We start from the raw sequence: 20,986 nt of genomic DNA, 5'->3' as shown, positions 1-20,986 counted from the left end.
TTTTTGGAATTAAATGTCAAATCTCGTACACGTTACCATTCATTTTTCTGCTTGTATATGGAACACTTATGCCTGAAACATTCTTGAACAGTGAGTGCGTTTAAAAAACTTTTTTCCCTGCATGGTTCCAAATTATAAGTCCATTATTAAACCCCTTCTGTTATCATCAATTCGATGTTTGAGTAGTTCACACAATAAACAATTCTAGTCATAATTAGTGTGATATATCATGCTAGTCAGGTATCTTATCGTTCTCACCATTTAATTCAAATTTTCTTATATCGATTTCTGCCTGCAAGTGCTCATCTGCTTGTATTCATGTGGAAAGGTATATTAAATAAATTCAGCATTTCAAGATACTCGACTTCACCCGCGAAACCTTTTGCAACATAATGACATAATGGTTCAGCTTGCTCAATTATTTACATAAAATACAAGATTCGAGTCTGATTAGTAATGGTTGTCAATAAGTATTAACCCAAGATTCCAGTCAAGATGGAAGATGACTGTTCCAAGAATCTCCGTCGATTTGATTAAGCTGTTGTATAAGGAAATAAGATGTGACAAGTGACCGCCCAAGGACGAATCAAAATGGAGGTTTCGTGACCCTTTTTCTCAGAAGGTTGAGTTTGACATCAGCTTAAAGGTCCCTATAGAGAGTCGGAGAAAAACATGAACTTAGAAAAAAGCTTTAAGCCTAAGGCTTTACGTGTCAGATTCAGGCGTTTCCACTGGCCATTTGAAGCATCTAGTTAAACGAGGACATCATATATTATCTCCACTTTAGAGGTGGAAGGAAAATGAGCAAATGTTCTTTTTTTAATTAAAAGTTGGACTGAAATCGTACAAATGGTTGGAATATGGGAACGACATTGATGAATGGTCTATGAAGATTAAAGTGAAGTGAGACAGATGGAACTGAATGAAATGTAGAACACGAAGAAACGGAATGCGACATTTCCTCGGTACGAATATATTTTTTTCACGCAACCTTTGAAAAGAGATATGTCAGGCCCTGCAATTCAGTGGTCCATTGCAAAAGAAGGCAAAACTATTTGCCAAGCTCTCTCTGCACTTTATATGATAATGGATTCCTATCTTAACCAAGATGGAGTTTTTTATTGCTCAAGGGTTAGTGTATTCTCCACTATCGCTAAGTAAGAAAAAATGGAGCATGACTCATCAGTTCTAAATCCAAACTTGGTAGTACGTTTCAAAACGGAATGCTTTTTTGCAATTCAGTTAAGACAAATGACATCGATTTTATTGACTGGGTACCTCAACAACCTTAACTCAAAGAACAATAAAGAATTGCTCTCTTGGGACAAAAAAAAACCTTTGTTTTGAAAAGGGATTAGTAGAAAAGGCTATTTTGAACCACGGCCACCTGCCCTTCCTTTCCTGGATTTCAAGCACAGCCTCCATCCATCCATCCATCCATCCATCCATCTATCTATTCATGTCTTTCACAAGTGGGCATTGTTCATTCAATGGCATGAACTGATGGCTGACTTGAGGATCAATTCGATGAATTCGGTGGAGAGTGTCAAATGTTACATTTTGCAGAGATAAAGTTTTGAATTACAGTTGGAATACAAAACACATTGTGGGCACGCACACACACACACACCAATGAAAGAGTAAATTGTTACTAGATCCATGTCTTCTATCAAGGAACCTTACCTTGATTTCTGTTGCTAAGATTTTGATGCCTTTCTTTTTCTATTTTCCTATTTCCTACTTTCCCATTGGAAATCAGGATGAGGTACTTATTTTCTCATGGCCTAAATTGAAATAATGCATCAAGCGGTGAGTTCCATAAACTTACATATCTTGTTTTTGACAGATTTAGTTTCTTTTATTTTGAGGTAGATTGATCAGTTTTTTTGAATTCGCTCTTATCTACATGCACACAAAACGTGAGGAAAATGAATAAATATTTTGCTCTAAACACGGGCATGGTCCTTAATGTCACCAAACAAGAAGATTGCATTTTCTTGCTCTCTGAGCTTGATGAGGAGAAAATTGTGCAACTATTTACTTAAAGATGAGAGTCAACAGTGCAGAGACATTCAAGAAACAAAAAAACTATGATGCTGAAGGCGAAGCAAACTCTTATGTGGTAAAGTCAAAAGACCAGCTCTGTCTTCGCTCTCTATCATTCCGTCCTCGATCCATCTTCTCTCATTTAATCTCGATCCAACCAACGTCTGCTATGCTAATGTAATTTCTTGAACTCCTTTTAAACCAAAGAAGCTTTTCAATCTATTATCGTGAGTTCCAAACGGTCTCAGACCTTCTTCTTAGAGGATTCCACTAGTCCTCGAGCAAGTGGCCATTGGAGGATAGGAGAACATCATTTTAAAATGTTAGGCCGCCACTTCGTTGTTCCGCTGGATTGGTAGACACGGCAATCGAATCAGGTGCTTACGGGAGCCAATCGAGGTCTTGCATTTTTATTTGTTCGATGATTGTACCTATGTAAAGTGCCTCTCTCTGCGCAGCTGTGGGTCAAATTGGAGGCACATTGCCAGGTGCGAATATTGATCGCTTTTTTAGCCTCCATCGAGGCCAATAAACCGCAAATCTGTGGATCTGTGGATCTGTGGATATTTGGGTTGAACCAGAAAATAGCGCAATTGACCTAAAATGGTATTCATAATAACTTCCACAATGAACTGTTTAACCTTTTCTAGCATATAGCACTTTTCTGCATTGTTTTGTGGACTTCCTTACCGCTACTATATATCAATTAATTGTGGTACATGCTCATGCATGGTAAAGGCTGACTGCATTCTCAAGTGAGCATGGAAACGGAAATAGAAGTTCGGAAAAAGTCACTAATGTCAAAAAATGTGTCAGGATGGCAAGGAGGTGGGTTTCGTTCTCATGACATTCAAGCACCTATTTGAAGGTTAAAAGTAACGCCATTTAGAGCGTCTAATTCATCACTGGTCTGGGAATGTAACTCTCATTGTAAAATGCGATGGATGGAGCAGTTTGATAATTTATCGTTAAAATTGGCTGAGAAAAATTTACACGCTTTCCCAAATATGAAAAAGACACACTCTCTTCGGCTTTCGAAATTGCTTTTAGATTGGATATTATCACGCCTTCACTACTCTGACCGCCCTCTTTGATGTTTCCTAATAAGTTATGTCATCTTTGGCAATGCAATCATCTTAAAAATCTTTACCGAGTTGAAATCCAGTAAAATTGGATGAAACAAATCAACGATATGATACACGCAAAAGCCACGAATGTACTCGTCGTTTTCGATTTTACCTTTGAATGGTATTTAATTGCCCTTGTTGCGGTAATACTAATCAAAGATTACATTTTTGGACACGGTGAATGTACCATAAATGCAATTAGTAAAGTATTGAAACTCTCTGTGCTATGAAATTTAACAGAGACTATTCATTGCTTTTCAACCCAAAAAGGGAACTTCGATGAAATTCACACTTTCAGTTTTCTGAATGTTTCCGCAATATTGGGTCAAGCCGAGCCGAGCTGATCCGAGTTGATGCTTGATTGAATTGAAATTGATCGTGCCGTTGTTCATGTGCTTGATGCATGAGCAAACCCCCTAACATACGCGAGCATTAATACGGAGCAGGTGATCGGGTCCCAGCGTATTCAGCCAATATTCATTAAGTAACAACAGATGTAAAGTCCCATTTTCCGAGGAGAGAGGAAAGAGTAGGTGTCAAGAACCCAGGAAACCAAGATGGCTTTTGTGGTTTCCGACCAAAGATCCATGCCGTGTTCGTTTTCTTTTGATATGAGGACATGACAGGAATCTGAAAAGACGAGCAAAGAGATCAAGTCTCCCCATGAGCCTACTACGGAAACCGAGGATGTTTCCAGCTCATTTCTATCTCTCTGCCTATCTGCTTAGTATGTGCCTATGTGTCCACATTCCCAGGAATGTAAGGTTAAGTTGCAGTATGTTACTGTAATTGGTGGGTTTTTGATTAGATCCGAATGGGATCCAAGTCGATCTAGTGTTTGAGTGGCTTTGGGATCTCCCCCTCCGAGCTACGTAACTTGGGACAAAGAAAGCCTCTCACACGAAGTTTTCCAATTCAGTTACTCAAGAAGAGAAGAAAGAAGCCAATGTTGATGCACTGGTAACCCAATGCAGTTTTCGATTCCCAGAGATAGATTCTACCTCAAACTTGGGAATTTATTCACAGTCTCATTCGTACTGCAATTTCAGCTTGGACTGGACTCGTGTCGCAATGGATCAGAATCCAACACTCATTCCCATAGGCCAATGACTGTTGGTTCGAATCCCCGAATTAGACGAGTCCAAAAGACCTGAGACATCGTGGTTGTAAAAGAACGCCTGATCCTTCAACAGTTAGATGGCGCTAGACGTATTTTCTGAGGTATCACCTCACAATCTGAAAGAAAGAAAACTGGTTAACTGTAATCTGGTCAATTCTAACTGGTCGTGTTGCCTGATTCTTATCTAGTGAGACTAAAATATTTTCAAATTCATTGACCCGTTTTTGGCCTTAATTCATGAAGAAACTTTTGACACTAAAACTGCATCAGATCATATACGGGCTTCAGCGGACTTGGAAATAAAATGATAAATAGGGTCCAAAGTATCCATGAAGCTACGTGAAAATAGATTGAAAATAACGAAAACCTTATTTTTCTCAGGGCGAAATTCAAAAAGATGCGATCTAAATCACACCTAACAACATTTGTCGCTAATAAGTGCAACAATTTGAATAGTCAGCACATGATTTCAAGTTGACTTTGAAGTTATCAGCGATGTTTCTCTCGGTTTCATTCATGATGTCGCTTTCATGAAATTAGAATGTCGTCCCACCCAAGTTGGTTCAAACTTGGAACAGAGGGTGCAGAGGAATTTCAGCAATTTGACGCTCGGAGGAAATTCGAGGACAGTTTTAGTCGTATCCGGTGGAGAGGACGGAGAGAGAATAGGTTCCCAAGTTCGTTTCAGTTCAAATAAAAGTTGTCCCTTCTTTGAGGTAAAATAGGTCCTTCGAAACTTGGGCCAAACTTTACACACATTTGAGAGGAGTTAAAAGAATCTCCGTCGGATATTTTTTTTTTGCCTTGGAATATAAAAAGGAGAGCTTTGAGACAAGTTTCGAGATTAAGTAAATGAGCCTGAGTGACCTTATTGTTTGTTGAAGGAAGATAATCCTCTTCCTTTTAGTCAGCCTCCAAATCTTTTCAACATTATCTCGAATGAATATTTTTACTTTTCCACCTTGAAAACTTATCGTCGATTTATTCATATAGGGAATTAAGCATCAACAGAGGAACCAGTTAATTTCTCGCAATCTCAAAATGCCTGGGATGACCTTTCTTCCTTTAGGGGCATTTAAACTACATACCAGGAAAGTGCACCATTTTCAAATAATTCGTGTGTATCCAATTTTCCCATTTGCTTTTAATGGTCTACGGTTTGTCGGTCTCAAAATAAATTTCAAATGGCTTGTTTTTCTGGTCTTGTCAAATGCATTGGAATCATGTATTGAATCCCACGCTTTAAGTGAGCTTTAAAGGCATTTGGGTGGGGAGGGAACAAACGCAAATGAATCTATTTCATTAACTCATCGTGAGTTATGAGTTTCCATTAAAATTGTACGACAGTGGGGACTCATTTGAGTTGCATATCGACGAAGTAATTGTATTTGGCAAAATATCGATTTTCGTTCGATTTTGAAGAAGCACAGAAAAGGAACCAAGTTCCCTGAATATGGAATGTACTCGCAGAATTGAGTGATTTTCGTATCTTCCCACAATCTTTGATTGTGACACGGTTCATTATTCATGGAACACAAAACGCAAGCTTTGAAAGTTTTACGGCACAACAAGTAAGGCAGGAAGAATTGATTAAGCTAAAAATGCCTTACACACGAACCCAACATGAATAAAGGCATCTTTAGTGATTTACAGGGTGGAAAGAAATGAAGAGCCACTTCTAGCAATGTTTCCAAACGCTCAAAGAGGGATTTAATATCGAACCCCAAGTTTTCATTACCGAATGTCTCATAATGAATAATCTAATGGCAGTCTACAGGAAAGTGGTAACCCTTCAATAGTTTGCCCTAGCGAAAAATGAAAAGCCTCCAGTGTAGAGGTCAGAGCCAGGGCTATGGGCATGCTGAAGGCCAGGAAAAGGTCTAGGGAGATGTGTCAGCCTTTCGGTGTCCAATCCGAAACCATTTGACAAAGAGGAACGTAATGGAAGAACGGTGAATCCCTCCTTCAGCCCACGCCTGGCCGAGGACTGAAATCTGGGATTCCAATAGTCTGTATTCAGTCAGCCAAACATTGGAGGATCTTTTGAGACTAACATTGAATCAATTATAACATGGTGCTAGGCTGTTTAAATGTGACCTTTTTTTTAGTGAAAACGTGACACTTTATTCATGCGATAGAGCGAATCCTTGAGTGCGAGGAGAGCATTCTCAGAGGGCACCAAAAGTGGCCCTGAATTTCTTTCTACCCTGTACATGCCTAGATTTGCGCGTTACATCCTCCATGCTAACCTTTGTTTTCCAAAACAAGAGCGAAATTCCATCTCCAAACCAAGTGCATCAAGTATCGCGACGTTGTTTGGCATGGTTCCTAAGAAAGAACAATACGAGCATCCTGCAAAGATCGACAGACGGAGTAGCAAGTCTGCTTTGTTTTGTTTCGTTTGGCAGGAAAGAATTTCAGCCTTTCATTTGGTCCACGAAGAAACACAAACACAAGGACGAAACGCGTTAAACGGAAGGAAAGAAGGTGGATTTCCTCTCGTTGTTCCTCTCATTGGAGCAACGTTCCAAACCGAGCCAGAAGATGCTCGACGTGGTCGTTGAAACCAGCCAGATAGGAGATATATTTCTGAATCGAATCGAAAAAGCCAGTTTCAATCGGATAGACCATTCAAACATACGTACATGTTGGCTACACTGGGGCACGATACCTTGCGTTCTGTTCTAACTACATGACGCAGTAGAAGAAGAACAGTAGGCGATGTTGCGCATGCAGTTCCACTGGAGGCCTTAGCAATCAGATTGCTCTCTTGTGAAGGTATCCTTTTCCTTTTCTTCTGGCCAAAGAGCAACTCGAGATGTGGCGAGATGTTTCCTCGGAGGAGGAAAACATACTGTACTAAGGATGGCCCTGGACTAAGATGGAGTTCAGAAACGAAGACCGTCGACGACCTTTGTTTTGGAACAAATACCAAAGACCAAACAAGCATCGCGGATCTAATTCTTGCCTCTTTCAAGGCTCAATTCATCGATGGGGATGTTTCCAATCATAGGTTCGTTCCCTTTTCTCATAGAAAATCGCTTAACGAGGCGAAAGTGGCTTGGAATTGCTCCAAAGGGAATTGGAACACCTTGAAGGTCAATTAATACCAATTCGAAACCAGTGGGAACGGATGATGGGAATTCGTAGCATTTTTCGAATGAGGGAATTAAAGGTCAACTTTCTTCGAAAGCCGATACGGCACGGGCGCCGAAATGCTCTTGTACACAATTTACGTCAATTGGCCTCATTAGAGGTCCATATATCATGGTGGTCTCCTGGTGCTTGACATCAAAATGCAATTTATGGACCACACCATAAAACTGGCTCTCGCTCGGAAACACGCTCCTCGCCATTCGTCGAACGGCCACGTCCTAAGGTTCGAGCCAATCAATCCAGTGGGTGGAGTGCCCTAGACTCCCTCGGCCTTTACCACTTTTTGCAGGATCTCTTCACCTACCGTATGCATGTGGGTAGTGCATACACACACGCGGCATTACATTCACGTAAGGTGGTTAGCTCATCATATTTCTTGGCCAAATTAGTTCGTCTCAATCGTCCGCACTTCAAAGTTTCCTTGGCCGATCAACTTGTTCCTCCGCATTGTTCGTCACCTACTATATAGATGTAAAAGCGATTGGCTTTGACTCTCTTTACGGACATGCACAGAGTACTATGTCTGAACTTCGTCTTGACTCCACGACCCGAAAATGAGCAATGATTAGTGAGTGGTCCACTCATCCCCAACGATGGCAATCCCATTACGACACGGAAGTGACCCAGACGGTTCCTCATCTAGGCGGTCCTTTTTCACTTCCCTGATCCGGCGACGGACTCCATGGATCGGAGGTTGAAACAAATGGAAGAGGCTTTGGTGGCTTTGCTCCTTCTTCGTCTCTTCTCTCCTCCTCCTCCTACTGTTCCTCTTCCTTCGTCTTCCTTCTCCTCCTCCTCCTTCTTATTCATAGAGTCCGTCAGTCAGTCCTTTGGCGCCTCCTCCACTGGCCTTCTTCGTTCCTCTCCGTTGGTCTTGTTGTTGGCTTCCACCATTTCGAATGTGTTCTCCGTGCTTCGTGCTCCACGTGAAAGGCCGGACTTGGTCCCAACTTATTCCATGTGTCGAAAGTTATGGTGAATGGTCCCGGACCTCGCCACTTGGTTTCCGAGGCCTTTGACAATTCGAGTATGGATTCAGTGCTATCAATTTCCATCTTTGGGGTGGTGGCGATGTTGGTGGTGATGGTGGTCGTGGTTCCAAACGTCCCGACAACGATAAGAATCCGCCACCTCCGTTCCACCTAGGATTCGTGTGGTCCATCACTCTTGAAGCGAGAGGACGACCACCATTGGTTCCATTTATTTCTTCCTCAAGATTGAAATGGTTTGAACAAGAGCTGTCACAATCATCACGACGACGAAGTGCGTGGAAAGCAAGGTTTCAGGAAAAGAGAGCCGAAAATTCGATCCATCGGCTGCTCAGGCCTGACATCTGACATCAGTAGGGCGTTATAAGTATTGATTTTGTAGCCGAGCAAACAGAGCAATCACGAAAGACTGACCTTGTTGCTGTGGTCGAAGTACCGTAGAGGATAATTGTTGGATGAGGCTAGCTCGAGTCATGAATTTTCATTAGTTGATTTCTCGTCGCTTTTTCGATCCATCAACTCGTGGATCATCATGGGCAAATACGTTGTTTCCAATGGGAACCATTTTACAGCACTAGTAGGTGAAGTAAGCGCGTATTGATTCATTCGGGCAGCACTTGTTGTTGTGGAGTTGAGCAAAAGGAAACAATTCACGTTGACGCAGGGTTAGATCCCATATCCATGGCTGACTTGGCTCTAAAAGCTAATGTTCCTTGACAAACAATTGCCAAGAATAATGTTCTAGTACTGATGACACACATATAATGAAAGGTTTGATGTGGGGAAACAAGCCGCCTTCTCTTCTTTCCAAGCCACGTCACAATTCGCTGTTGGAAAAGTTGGATTATTTTTTTTTCAAATAGAACTGGATATTTGATCGAGCACCACGTTTTCCACCACAAAAGCTGTCAAGACCCAACAGTTGTTTAATTGCTAGAATTGATAGATTCAAAATCCCTGTCTTATCCTCGAGGATGGAGAGGCTAAATCTGTACCGCTCCTGGAACAGGAAGGAACATCTCGTTTGAGTTCATCAGACAACGGAAGTCGACCTCGTTTAGGCCAGAGGGGGGAGAAAAGGCCACCGATCTCAGAAACGCGCTCCTTCTTGGCAGATCTCATGGATGTGGGCTGATGTAAGAGCTGCTCCTCTTATCTGATCAACTCCATTTGCTTAATCTGATCACAAGTCCATCTAAACTTCAAGTTCCCACTCGTTTCGAAGAAGCGACTGAAATGCATCAACCATCAAAAACGGAAAGGGTATCACTAGTCGACTTATCAAACCAGACTTTACTATTGAGAGAGAGGAAAGGCATCGAAATTAGTTATTTTAAGAGGACGTCCAATCTCGTTCATGTCTTTCCTTTGGGAAATGTTATGAAATTTGTCATGCTTTTGAGAGATCCACATATCATTTTTGCCGCCCTATCCATTGTCAAATGTCGATAGTTTGCCGTGTATACCGGGTGCCCAGAAACATGTTAGACGTTTTGAAATTAAAGATTCAACAAGAGATAAAGTGCTAACCCTGGGGTCGGACCTGAAAACTTAATTAGAAATAATCAATTGATACAACTGAAACAATACTTGTTATTCAAAAACTCTGGCCGTGGCTTCAATGGTTAAGATTCCAGAACCAGCTTTATTACTTTGTTTAGACGCGTGTCGAAGCCCACTGCAATCTTCCGACGCTCTTGACTACTGATGTCGAAAAGTATTGGACCAAGATGTCCACCGGCAAGTTGGAATCTGTGTGCAAGTCCTTCCGGTCCTTTTTTTAGTGCTTTGGTTTTGAACTTGCACCTTTCCTTACATAAATTACCTTAATTTAATGAAATACATACATACAATTCACTGGCAATGCTTGAAGAGGACTGCCTAATTCACCACATATTTCCCAGTTTTCAAAGTATTTCCTCTACACTAGCAGCATCACTAAAGTTGCACGAGATAAATGGCACGCGGCTTCTTGTATCTGGATGGAGAAAAAAGTGTTGCCAACTTTTGTCAAGCTTGCTCTATGGTTTGATTCACAAATGAATCAAGCCTTTAACTTTCTTGGCAATCACATCAAACCGGGAGCTCTCTCAGGGTCTCTTATTCACCTGGATTGGAGGAGACCATGTTTGCAATCTTTGCTCCTGGACTCCCTTTTGGCAGGTGGTTCTTAAGAATGCCCGGAGAGGGGAAATATGTACTACGTAACTACGGCGCAATTAGCACAATGGAATGCGAACTTTGTATTCAAGAACCTTTTCGAAAGAATAGGAAAACGGGCCCTCCATCTGAGCGAGAGAAGTCTTTATACGTAGATGGGAGCACTTTTCTTGTACCTCATTGTGCTTGGACCAGAAACCAGATTACCAGAGTTGGACGCGATTGAGGCTAGGATTTTGGCACTTTTCCAAGACACTTCCCAGCTCAGCAAAAACTAACATTCCAAGTTCTTTCTGATCACACATTTTCTGTCAGATGCGGAATCTAAGCATGATTAATATCTGTTGATTCGAATATAGACCTATGTGATGGTGGACCTAAAACTAAGGTAAAGTTTGTCCGGGACCAAATTGACACAAAAAGTTGTTTATGTAGTCAGAATGGCTCTTGTGGGCCGATATTTGCAGACAGACAAGAACCATTCCAAACGAGGTCGGTCAATCTTGAGCGAAGAACGAAGAACCATCAGTTCATTTTCTATGCAATAGGGATTCTTCCCGAAGGGATGTCCTCAGTGTGTCAAAAAAAACACCAAAGACAAACTTTGATCCAATAAATGCTTGAGTAAATTGCCCTTTTGAATAAAAATGCTAATTAACCTTTAATGAAGATTTCCCAATTCTAAGTCGTTGGTGGATCTAATATCAAATGAATTTCAAGCAAAATAAGATATTTTAGTTCTTCAATTTCTTGTAGCTCTGAGACTTCCACTCCCAGTGGCGGTAAGATAATCCGCCAAGTACAAAAATCCAAATATTTGCATTTTCCAGGGAAACCAAGCATTTTGTTCAATCGAGATCCAAGTATATCACGATCCTAACTCTGTACAAGTAGTCGATTGTGAAGTCTCAAATTGAATACGCTTCGCCTATTTGGGATCTAATAAGCTCAGTAGGTTAGCCAAAGTTCGAACAGGTCCAAATATGTTTGATTAAGAAAATTGAAGGAATGAGAGCTCTCGTATTGGGAGAGATGAAAGAAGTTGGCAAGGTACAAAAGGTACTTGGTATTGCACATTTTCAAAAGCATTCATGAGCCTTGTCCCAACCCAGGATTTAGGGTCAATTGTAGTGACCGTAGAGGCTTAAAGTGCGTTTTGAGAGCACCTTCAAGCCCTCAAGAATCCAGGCTAGTTAAAACAATAAAGTCCAACTCTCTTCTTTCTCGGGCTCCTTCATTGTTCAATTTGCTCCCCTCAAATATGCGTAGGGAGCGTTTATGTAGGTCCTGATCCTGTAGTAGGTCTTCAGTTAGACTTGGACAAGATGTGGCCAAAATTCCAGATCAACACTGCCAACTCTTATTGGGGATTCCGTTCCCAGTATCGTTAAGGAAGTTTACAAAAAAGTGACATCGATCGTTTACCTTGCCCCTTCCGAATTGCATAAGGTCAAGACTTGTTGAATAACCTGATAATTAACAAACACGTGAGCCGATTCAGCATCTCAAAATGTGTACGTGCTTCAACTTAGCTTGTATGTGCTTACCAAGAGCTTAGATATCGACCCACCCTTGTCGTAATGCTTGAACCAATTCAAGGTCGTCAATATCTCCCTACTACGTACTCTAATGCGAATCTGGCCATTTAATTTTCGTTCCATGTTTAAAAAAAAGAACCATTCACGAACCATCTTGTCTCGAACAAAGTGCACGGTCAAGGAAATAATCTGTTGAATGAACATGCAACCTTCACAGATTAATATCCTCCACCCATGACGAGCTTAGTCATCGCTGGCTGGTTCCATCAAAAAGATGATAAGCCATGAAAGGCTCTCTCTCACGCTTGGTGCGCCCAAATCTTCCAAGATAATGCAAGATCGAACCAATTTAAGTAAGAGAGATTGTCCCACTTTTCAGAGGACCTGTAAAGATTATCACTCACTCGATTGGCTCTCCATAGGTTTCAAGCATGTACCTTGTCTATTAATTTCATGGAACAGATTGGCCTTGGAACATTTGACTCCATATTTTATGATCATTATCGAATATTAAAAAACCGGTTAGGCATTGGGCACCAGACCAGTCTTTTGCAAGGAACAGCGCTCGGTTTTCATCATTAAAAGCGGAGGAACATTTTATGAAGTTATCAATCCCAAGTTCCAACAAAGGCCCAATTCGGGCCCTTCTGCATTTGACGGGCATTGTACACTTTTTACGCGATGAATGTGATTGCCCATAAAATATGAAACTTGATCAAAACCGACCGACGTATTTTGCCTGGTCCAAATTGCTAAGAAAGTTTCCTCCCATTCCTGCGTGTATTTTCTCCGGCAAGCTTGCTCTTCCATCGGAAAATGAGGGAACATCACATCACGCTCTAAAACATCCGTAGACCTCGTATGACAAGACGTCTTCATATCAAACGTACATTTCAACCGAGCAAGCGGTCCCTTCATCTTTTCATTAATCATTGTTAGAAATGTCCGGCAGTCAGATATCTCGTTCCAAGTCCCAATTTCTCGATATAGGCTTCCAGGCCCTTAAAAGGCTGACTCTCAGACCTGGCTGGATATTTGACAAAGGCGCAAGATTAGACTTCTCATCGGGTGCATAATTTGATCAAACGAGAAGACAACATGACATCTGACAGTCCCCCCGTTATAGGAATTCAAACCTCGCTTTGCCCTCACATTCTGAATTTGTCAATTTGGCAGCCTTTGTGGCAGTTTCAAAATCGGTTCCACAGGATCTTGGCTTCCAGGAAAAATGAGACCCTCTCTTGGGTGTGTGGAGTGTTCCTGAAAAATGCACACGGTTCAGATGTCTCCATGGCTTAACAACTGTTTCGCATGGAAGGTCTCATCAACAACCATTACGGTCCAAGTCAAAAAGGCAAAGGTGACATCTGCCAGTTGCGCGCTTATCACATCTTTCTCTCTTGAGAAAGCCTCTGAGAGTCTAGATCAACCTGGCTTGGGAACACTTTGGAAGGTTTCATTTCTGGTTTTTTTTGTGTGTGTTATCCATCCCTTCAAAAACCTATATCTTGAATGTGTCCATTGTGGACCTTGTTGATACTTTTGTTGGGCCGTGGGTGGCCTCTGAAGGCCGTTCTTGGATTGTGTGTGTTGATGCAAAACCAATGTTTGCCTTTCCCATCTGAGAGAACGGGAAGTGCATCAAACATTTCGGTAAGTGCAGTTGTTGCCGGTGTGAACAACAATGGGATCTCGGGGCGTTCAAACTCCTCGTTGTCGGGAACGATATCCTTCAAAGTCAATCCAAGCGACGTCCTTTATGGAGGTAAACTGTCGAATTTTCTCTCTCTCTCTCTTTCCCTCGGTCCTTAAGGCCTCTGCCGTCCATACATTATTCATTGAACTTGGCTCGCAACAGTTAGTCTCTGTATTGCATATCACCGGTCGCCCTGAAACCTTGCTTCTCGTCGGTGGCACAGAACACGATCATAATCCATGGGATTAGCCCTCGGGGAAGGCCCACTTAACATGGACGAATCTCAAACAAAGACCCTTGTGGTCGAGTCTGTCGCATCATCAGCATCATCGTCGTCGCCGTCGTCGTCGTCGTCATTGCATCCTCATGGCAATAATAACCATCACAATAATGGTTCGGCCTCTCAGACCAATGCGATCAGCCAACTTCGACCTTCATCGCCGCCTCGAGCACACATCATCCTGAAGAAGCACCTCGGCCGGCAGAGATCCTATGCTAACGTGATTGCTCGCCGTAACCCTGAGGGGACCTCCAATGTGAATAGTCATAGTCTGGTGTTCGCTCCCAGTAGTAGTGGGGTGGTGGGCGGGCTGTCCTTGTCGCCAGTGAACCGCACGAAACCGCCTCCGCTTCAGCGCCGATTTGTCAGGAGTCGAAGTGCTTTCATTAAGCCCGTCAGGTGAGAATCACTTTGTTTTAGCAAACATGGTGAAAGAAAAAGGACTCCACACGCACAATGGTCCTGTTTTTTTTTTTGAGAAGGAGGACCCCGAGACACTGAGTTTAAAGTGTGTGGAGCTACTTTTGTCCCCGTACCCACCTTAAAGTCGACTATTTACGACTAGTTTTGGGGAACGGTATCTTCCTAATGGAACGGAAGATGGGTTTGATGGTCGGCGCTAACATCAAAGGCTCTTTTCTGTTCCAGGTAAGATATGTAAGCACTAGAGGGCATTGTTCAAATGACGCTCGTAAACGTGGTGGTGCCCTCTGGGTTGGTTCTGGAACACTTTGGAAATCAGACCTAAAATATTGACGAAATATTCATAGCGTTCCATTGTTATCCGGTGGAGGAGGTAAAAGCTAATATTGATATGGATACTATGTTTTGAAGCATCAAATAGCGAGACAACCATAGGAGTTCGTTTCTCACTCTTGATTAATTCATATTTTTCAAGAATGGAATGAATGGCAATGTCACACGGTGAACTTTTAGCCAAGGCCGAATAGTTTGCCGATTTATGCTTGCGACAAACGATTTTTTATTACTAAAAAGTTCTTCACCGCGGCGCCAACTCGCCAACTGTTTGCGGAAGGGACGTGCAAATGGCTGCATCCAATCAATAAAACTCTGGCTCAATCTATTTTCGTGTCATCGAATCGACCCCAAAATACGCCCAAGGATGGGCAATATGGACGAAATAGAAATGCGGTGCTGAACATGGCTATTAGTGAGTCACGCTAAGTCCCCACATGTACCACGAATTAGACACTTTTCATTAAGCATGTGGTCCAGCATCTAGATTCTATTGAGGCTCGAAAACTGAAGACGAGGTCGTCGAGCTCGATCAATCACAGGCGCGCATCTACCAACATATTTCTGGATCATTGCATCCATTCTGCTCATGGTTGGCTCTAATCCCGATTGGCACCCATGAGAACTTGCCTCCTAAGGACTGCTCACAGTTAGCTCAACCATGTGATGATGATGATGATGATGATGATGATGAGATCCTAGTATCATCTAGGCTCCATTATTGTCCCTTCGGAGTAAAGGAGTCTAGGATGGCAAACTGTTTTTCAATTCAATTCAACGCTCGAACTTGAATGAACAACACGGAGTTTGTTCGAGCTTCGTTGCCAGACGTAGAGAGGCCAACACATCGAGGAGAGCGGTTCTCTGGCAGAGCAATGTCACCTCACCACCACTCACCACGCACCCACCTCAGCACAACTCAACTCAGCTCAGTTCAGTGGAGGACGCGTTCGGCGTCCTCGAGAACGATGAGGAGAGGAACGGACAAACCAGACCTCCATTGCGTATCCTCACTGAAACATTAGTACTACTACTCGCCGAGGTGTTCAAGGCTTCGCTGTAGACTAGTAGCACTAATACCACTGTCTGTGGTGGTCGATTTCGAGGCCGCCAACAAGTAGTCCAAGTACTTAAATGAGGAGAGGTCGTTGGTGATCGTGAAAGAACTGGCGACAGGGATACTGGCTGTGGTCGTTTTTTTTATCGTTCAAAGTGGGTTTCTTGGCACCCACTCACTCATATTGAAAAGTGATCATCAAGACTTCCCATCAATTTCAAAGCAACTTGGGAACAGAATCCTCGGTCTCACTCGGGAGTGTTCATCATTGCGGTGTGAATAGAGAGGATCATTATTAATAGATCGCGGGAGGGGGAAAGTTGAACCCGGGATCGGTACAATTTACCTTTGGCATCGGATCCCTCCCCAAGGCTGTACTTTCGAACAATGTCGGCGGCATCAAAAGCTGCAATTTGTCACCGTGGCAATCGCACGAAAGGGCACCAAAACGCCGAATTGATGTAGAAGTCTTTTCTTGCCACAAACCCCGACTCCGCCGGCTCCATTGAGCACAGCCAAGGATCAATGGAACCCAAAGGACCCAAAGGGAAAAGGGAGCTTGTTTCAAATCCCACGCCGTTGCATCTTTTAAGTGAAAACGTCGCGGGTTCTTGGATCTTTGCAAATATCTTTGAAATCTAACCTCCTCGGGAAAACATCGCTTCACCTTTAAGCTTTCTTTGCGTAACCACTTTGAATCCCGCATCGCGTTCCACTCAAGGCGAAAAGGAGCCAACCTTCAAAGGCAAAGTAATGCCTGTGATAGAAACGAGCACCACGGTTTATGGTGTGTTGTAAACTGTATCATATCTCTCATTGCTGTGGTGATTAGGGAGGGTCCAGAATTGCAGTTGTTCCATATGGGCCATGCGATCCCTTTGGACTACGTTCAGTTTCGATGCAAGTTCCCATGAAAGACGCGTTTGTTATTTTCCCTACCACGACCTGGCGGGGATCATAAATTCATGTCATTTGGATCCAAATTGGGCCCGAGGTGCACCCGTGTCCCACATCCAACGGGCTTGATAGTGGGCGAAGGGAACTCTCTCAGGCCCCATTTGGACCTTGTGCACACGCGACATCGAAACTGAAACCCCATATTCTCATGAGCGAAGATTGAACATGACTGCTCGAGTGCTGAGAACCGTGAGTGGAACAGTCCTCCAATGGCCCACATTGTGGGTGGATTATGAGACACTTCTCGGTGTGTGAGCATCCAAATCGAATGAACCAAATCCTGTCGAGGATAGTCATGTCCCTGTCTAGTCTGGTCAATTGGGTTGGGCAGTCGTGGCACCATTCCACTTCAAGTTCCACCTCTGAAGCTCCCGACTCTTCAGATCCCGAGCGGAACGGACACCCAACAAGTTCGAAACGAAAATGGCCAATCTCATTGGGATTCATGAAATCCTCCATCATGGGGCGGAGTGAACCAGCAGCCAGTATAGGCGGTGTGGAACATCCAGAGCCAGAAGAAGAGGATACAAGTCAAGCCAGTTCCAGACCAAAGATGGAACCTGAATTGGAAAACTGCAAACCCTTGGACCACGACGGAGTTCGCACCAACTACAAGGCCGAGGGAAGAGGGCAAAGCGACCATTCCTTGGATCAAGCCTTTGATCCTCTTGGAGGGTCGGTAAGCCTAAACCCACAATTCGAGAAACCCAAAGAGACCAGCGGCGTAGTAAACAACGCCAAATGTGTTGATCCATCGGTGGTTCAAGCCAATGTTGGAACCCACGTGCCTCAATGGGGAAGAGGGGGGACACATGACACTCGAACATCAGCATGCGAGTCTCTCCTAATTAGGAATAATGAGCTTCCACTGACATCCCATACTGAGAAGCAGCAACAGCAAAAGCAACAGCAGCAGCAGCAGCAGCAGCAGCAATGGACTCAAAATGAAGGGGAACGGCCTCCAGCTACTGAAGGCCAAAGACAGGATTACCATCAAGATCTCGAAGCTCAAGAATTGAAAGTTGACAAGCCCGGGATAGTCAAGGACAAGTCTCCGTCAGTTGTTCCCTGCCAGCCTCTTCGAGAAAACGTCCAGACTTCAAGCTTCGAGTCATCATCGTCGTCTTCGCATCAGTATTATCCGCCCTCTTCCCGTCAAGCTCACCATTCAGGTGACCTTGTTCCTTCTAATCCCAGCTTGGATCGAGAACCCATCGGTGCGACAGACCCGCGGAATCGGGGCCTTCAGTTCAGTAAACCCAAGAGCGTCTCGGAATTGATTCTCCGCACTTCCAGTGGCTCTCATTCAGGATCGAGACCAAAGGTGCGGCGGTTCTATTCCCAGCAACAGTCCAGCTCTTCCTTTGATGGGTCCCAATTCTCGGCGTGTAGTTCCACATCGTTTTCCAATGCCGATCTGACCCCGTTGGTCGAGAACGAGGCCCAGCATCAGTTGGTGAGACAAAGAAAGTTCAACTTCGATCCCCCGAAAGTGCCCATCGATTGGAACGATTACAAACTGTTCAAGGAACAAATGAACCGTCGAAGGTCCACCGGCAGCCATATCATCCGTGTCGTTCCACGTTTTCGTCCCAAGCATCTGAGGTAGGATTTCATTTGATGGATGGTTCCACCTGACACACGGGAAAAAAAGGATCTCGTTTCCTCGTTTTTCTCTGACAACAAACTGGCTGTCTGCCTAGCTAGCTGGGGTTGAACTTGCAAAAATAATATGACGGAGTAGGGCTTCAAGCCTGGACAGGGTAAGGTCTTGTATTATTGCTCCGATGCCCCAAATACAGAAAAGGAATCCTTGGGAGTCTTCAGATGATAGGGATTCTATTTTGAGAATGTCATAGCACAGATTAAGCGATTCACTGCTTGGCTTCGTTCCAATTTCGAGATCAACTAATGATCTTTGATCTTGTCAGTCAAGAAAGCCCAACAGCGTTCTACATGCAAGGTTTGAACAAAGAAAAGTAATCTGTCGTCTAACAACAATGTTTACTCTCTGTCCATCCAGCTTTGGCCCTTCTAATCCTTAAACTCTCGTCAAAATTGATTAAATTTCGTGCTTTTATGGAGGTGAGAAAAACATGATGCAAATGTAAAATAACAAAGGAAGTAACTCTCCAATACGTAGAGCATTTGGCCAAAAAGTTCGACAAATCATGATCAAAGTAAGAATTCAAATATCATCCAATGTACACTAAATTGCCAGTCCATCCAAATATTAAAGAGTCTGAAAGATGCTCTGTGCAAAGAAAGGCATTTGAATTCCATGAAGAGTTAAGAAAAGAATCTGAAGACTAAATTGCCCACAGAAGAATCTGAGAAGATAATGAACAACTTCAAGTCACATTTTTTTTAAAGATAATTTCACGGCCTGTGAGCAAGCCATTTTTGACGTGCACACTTGGCGTACAGTTTTTCGCTAACTTTGGGACAGCAACTTTCAATTACGGGATTGTACATGTGAACCTGGGCCTTCAAAAATGTGAGCGAACAATGACAGTGGTCGATTTTTGGGCAACTTGGATTCCAGCTATTGACTTTGGATTTTCGTGTCGACCTTCAATTCGACCATGGAAACCTTTTAGTTGGTGCATATCAGAATGACTGGTTTCGAGAGAAATACGACTCTCACCATGGTTGAATTTGGATACTATATATGTATGTCTGCTTACAAACCAAAAGTTTCTCTGCTCTTTTGGCATTACTAATATTGGAAAGATACATGGCAAAGGATGCCTTTTCATTTTGAACGATCTTGTTCAGTTGAATGGTGGAATTCCAAAATGCGGACGAAACTCTTTGTGGCGAATTTTGCAGTTTTAATAGTGTGACTGTTCGTGAACAAAGGGTGATTGAACAGAGCGTGCTTTGGTTCTCCAAGATGAAAGGGGGAAATGTTGAAAACGCAATCGTTTGATAATGCTTGCTTGTTAACTTTATGGTTCTTTGGAGATACAAAATGAAGCCTGCCCTTGGACCTTTTTTGTGTACAAATTGGAACATTCTATTATTACTCCAACGATTGTTGTTCCTCTTCGCTTCGGTTGAGAATTTAAAAGAACCGGGATACACACCAAAAACACAATAAAGGGAATCATTGTACCTCTGATAGAATTAGATTGTTTCAACATTCCAACGACTCCAGATAAAATGCAACCTAAAATACTAAAATATAATGGTAAACCAGGCCATTTTGGACCACGAGCGGAAAGCGGTAGAAATTCCTTCAAAGTCGATTTTTGCCATCATTGCCCCTGCACTTAAAGAAGTGTCCTTTTGGAGAATCGTAACAAAATTGGTTATTTATTGTGGATAATTTCCATTTCATGACTTCTTTAAATGCACAAAGAATTGCAAAAGGAACCTTTCAAGAGTAGATTCGTGTCAATGTATCGGTTTACCACCTATCGTGATACAGGCATCCTCCATCTTAGATGAATAGATAAGAATAAAGGGAATATGCCCTTCAATACATCTACTGTCCTCCTCGAATTAGGGACGACATTTGTTTCCCTCCAGCAACTTGTTGACAAGTGAAGTATGAGACAGCAAGGAAAAATGTTGTGTGGCACCCTGATTTGGGGTATTCTGAAGAAGGAGAGCGTAAACTAACATCACGAACAACGCTTACCGTGATCCAGTTAAAGTCTGAGTAATTGGATGACTCGTGGAAAACACCATCTTTTAGTGTAGTTCAAACACAATATCAATTTCTTGGTTTCACATCAGAGTATTGTTTCCTCAATCAAGGCAAGTAAATTTTCAAGTTGGTACAAATTGAAGTACAGGACATTTCATTGGCATGGATATTGTTGACTGGGCATCTTGTCTACACATTAGCTCCATAGCATGACGTCAATAGTTCACGTCCCAAAGGCAATAGTGATGCCTTTCCATGATATAGTCTTAGCTTTCAATGCATTTCCGCATTGTTGCAAAGACTAACACTCAAGATTGTCTCGAGATGTTTGGGAAGGTTTCAGAATGAACCTCGGAAACGCTTTCTTACAAAAGATGAGTCCTTTTTGGTCCCTATTTTGAGGGCTGCAAAGAAAAGGGTAACGTTAGAATTTCAAGGAGCATTGTCCT

General features: G+C 42.9%; 1 protein-coding gene across 8 annotated transcripts in view; it reads left to right on the top strand.

The window, feature by feature from the left end:
- LOC131876886 (cAMP-specific 3',5'-cyclic phosphodiesterase-like) overlaps window positions 1-20,986 on the top strand; it is a 125,191-nt gene that overhangs the window by 49,377 nt on the left and 54,828 nt on the right. The window contains exon 1 of one of the 8 annotated variants that reach the window (XM_059222417.1): window positions 13,911-14,511. The exons of 6 other annotated variants lie outside the window; for them this stretch is intronic. In XM_059222417.1, the coding sequence (XP_059078400.1) occupies window positions 14,072-14,511 (440 nt within the window). In that variant the 5' untranslated portion in view covers window positions 13,911-14,071. Of the gene's footprint in view, window positions 1-13,910; window positions 14,512-17,134; window positions 18,488-20,986 lie in introns of those variants that run through there. One more of the 8 variants, XM_059222414.1, reaches the window with a different exon arrangement.

Source organism: Tigriopus californicus, chromosome 2, assembly GCF_007210705.1.
Source record: "Tigriopus californicus strain San Diego chromosome 2, Tcal_SD_v2.1, whole genome shotgun sequence".
In the NCBI taxonomy this organism is placed as follows: Eukaryota; Metazoa; Arthropoda; class Copepoda; order Harpacticoida; family Harpacticidae; genus Tigriopus; species Tigriopus californicus.
Note: the sequence above shows the minus strand (reverse complement) of the source record. Positions and strands in the feature narration are given on the sequence as shown.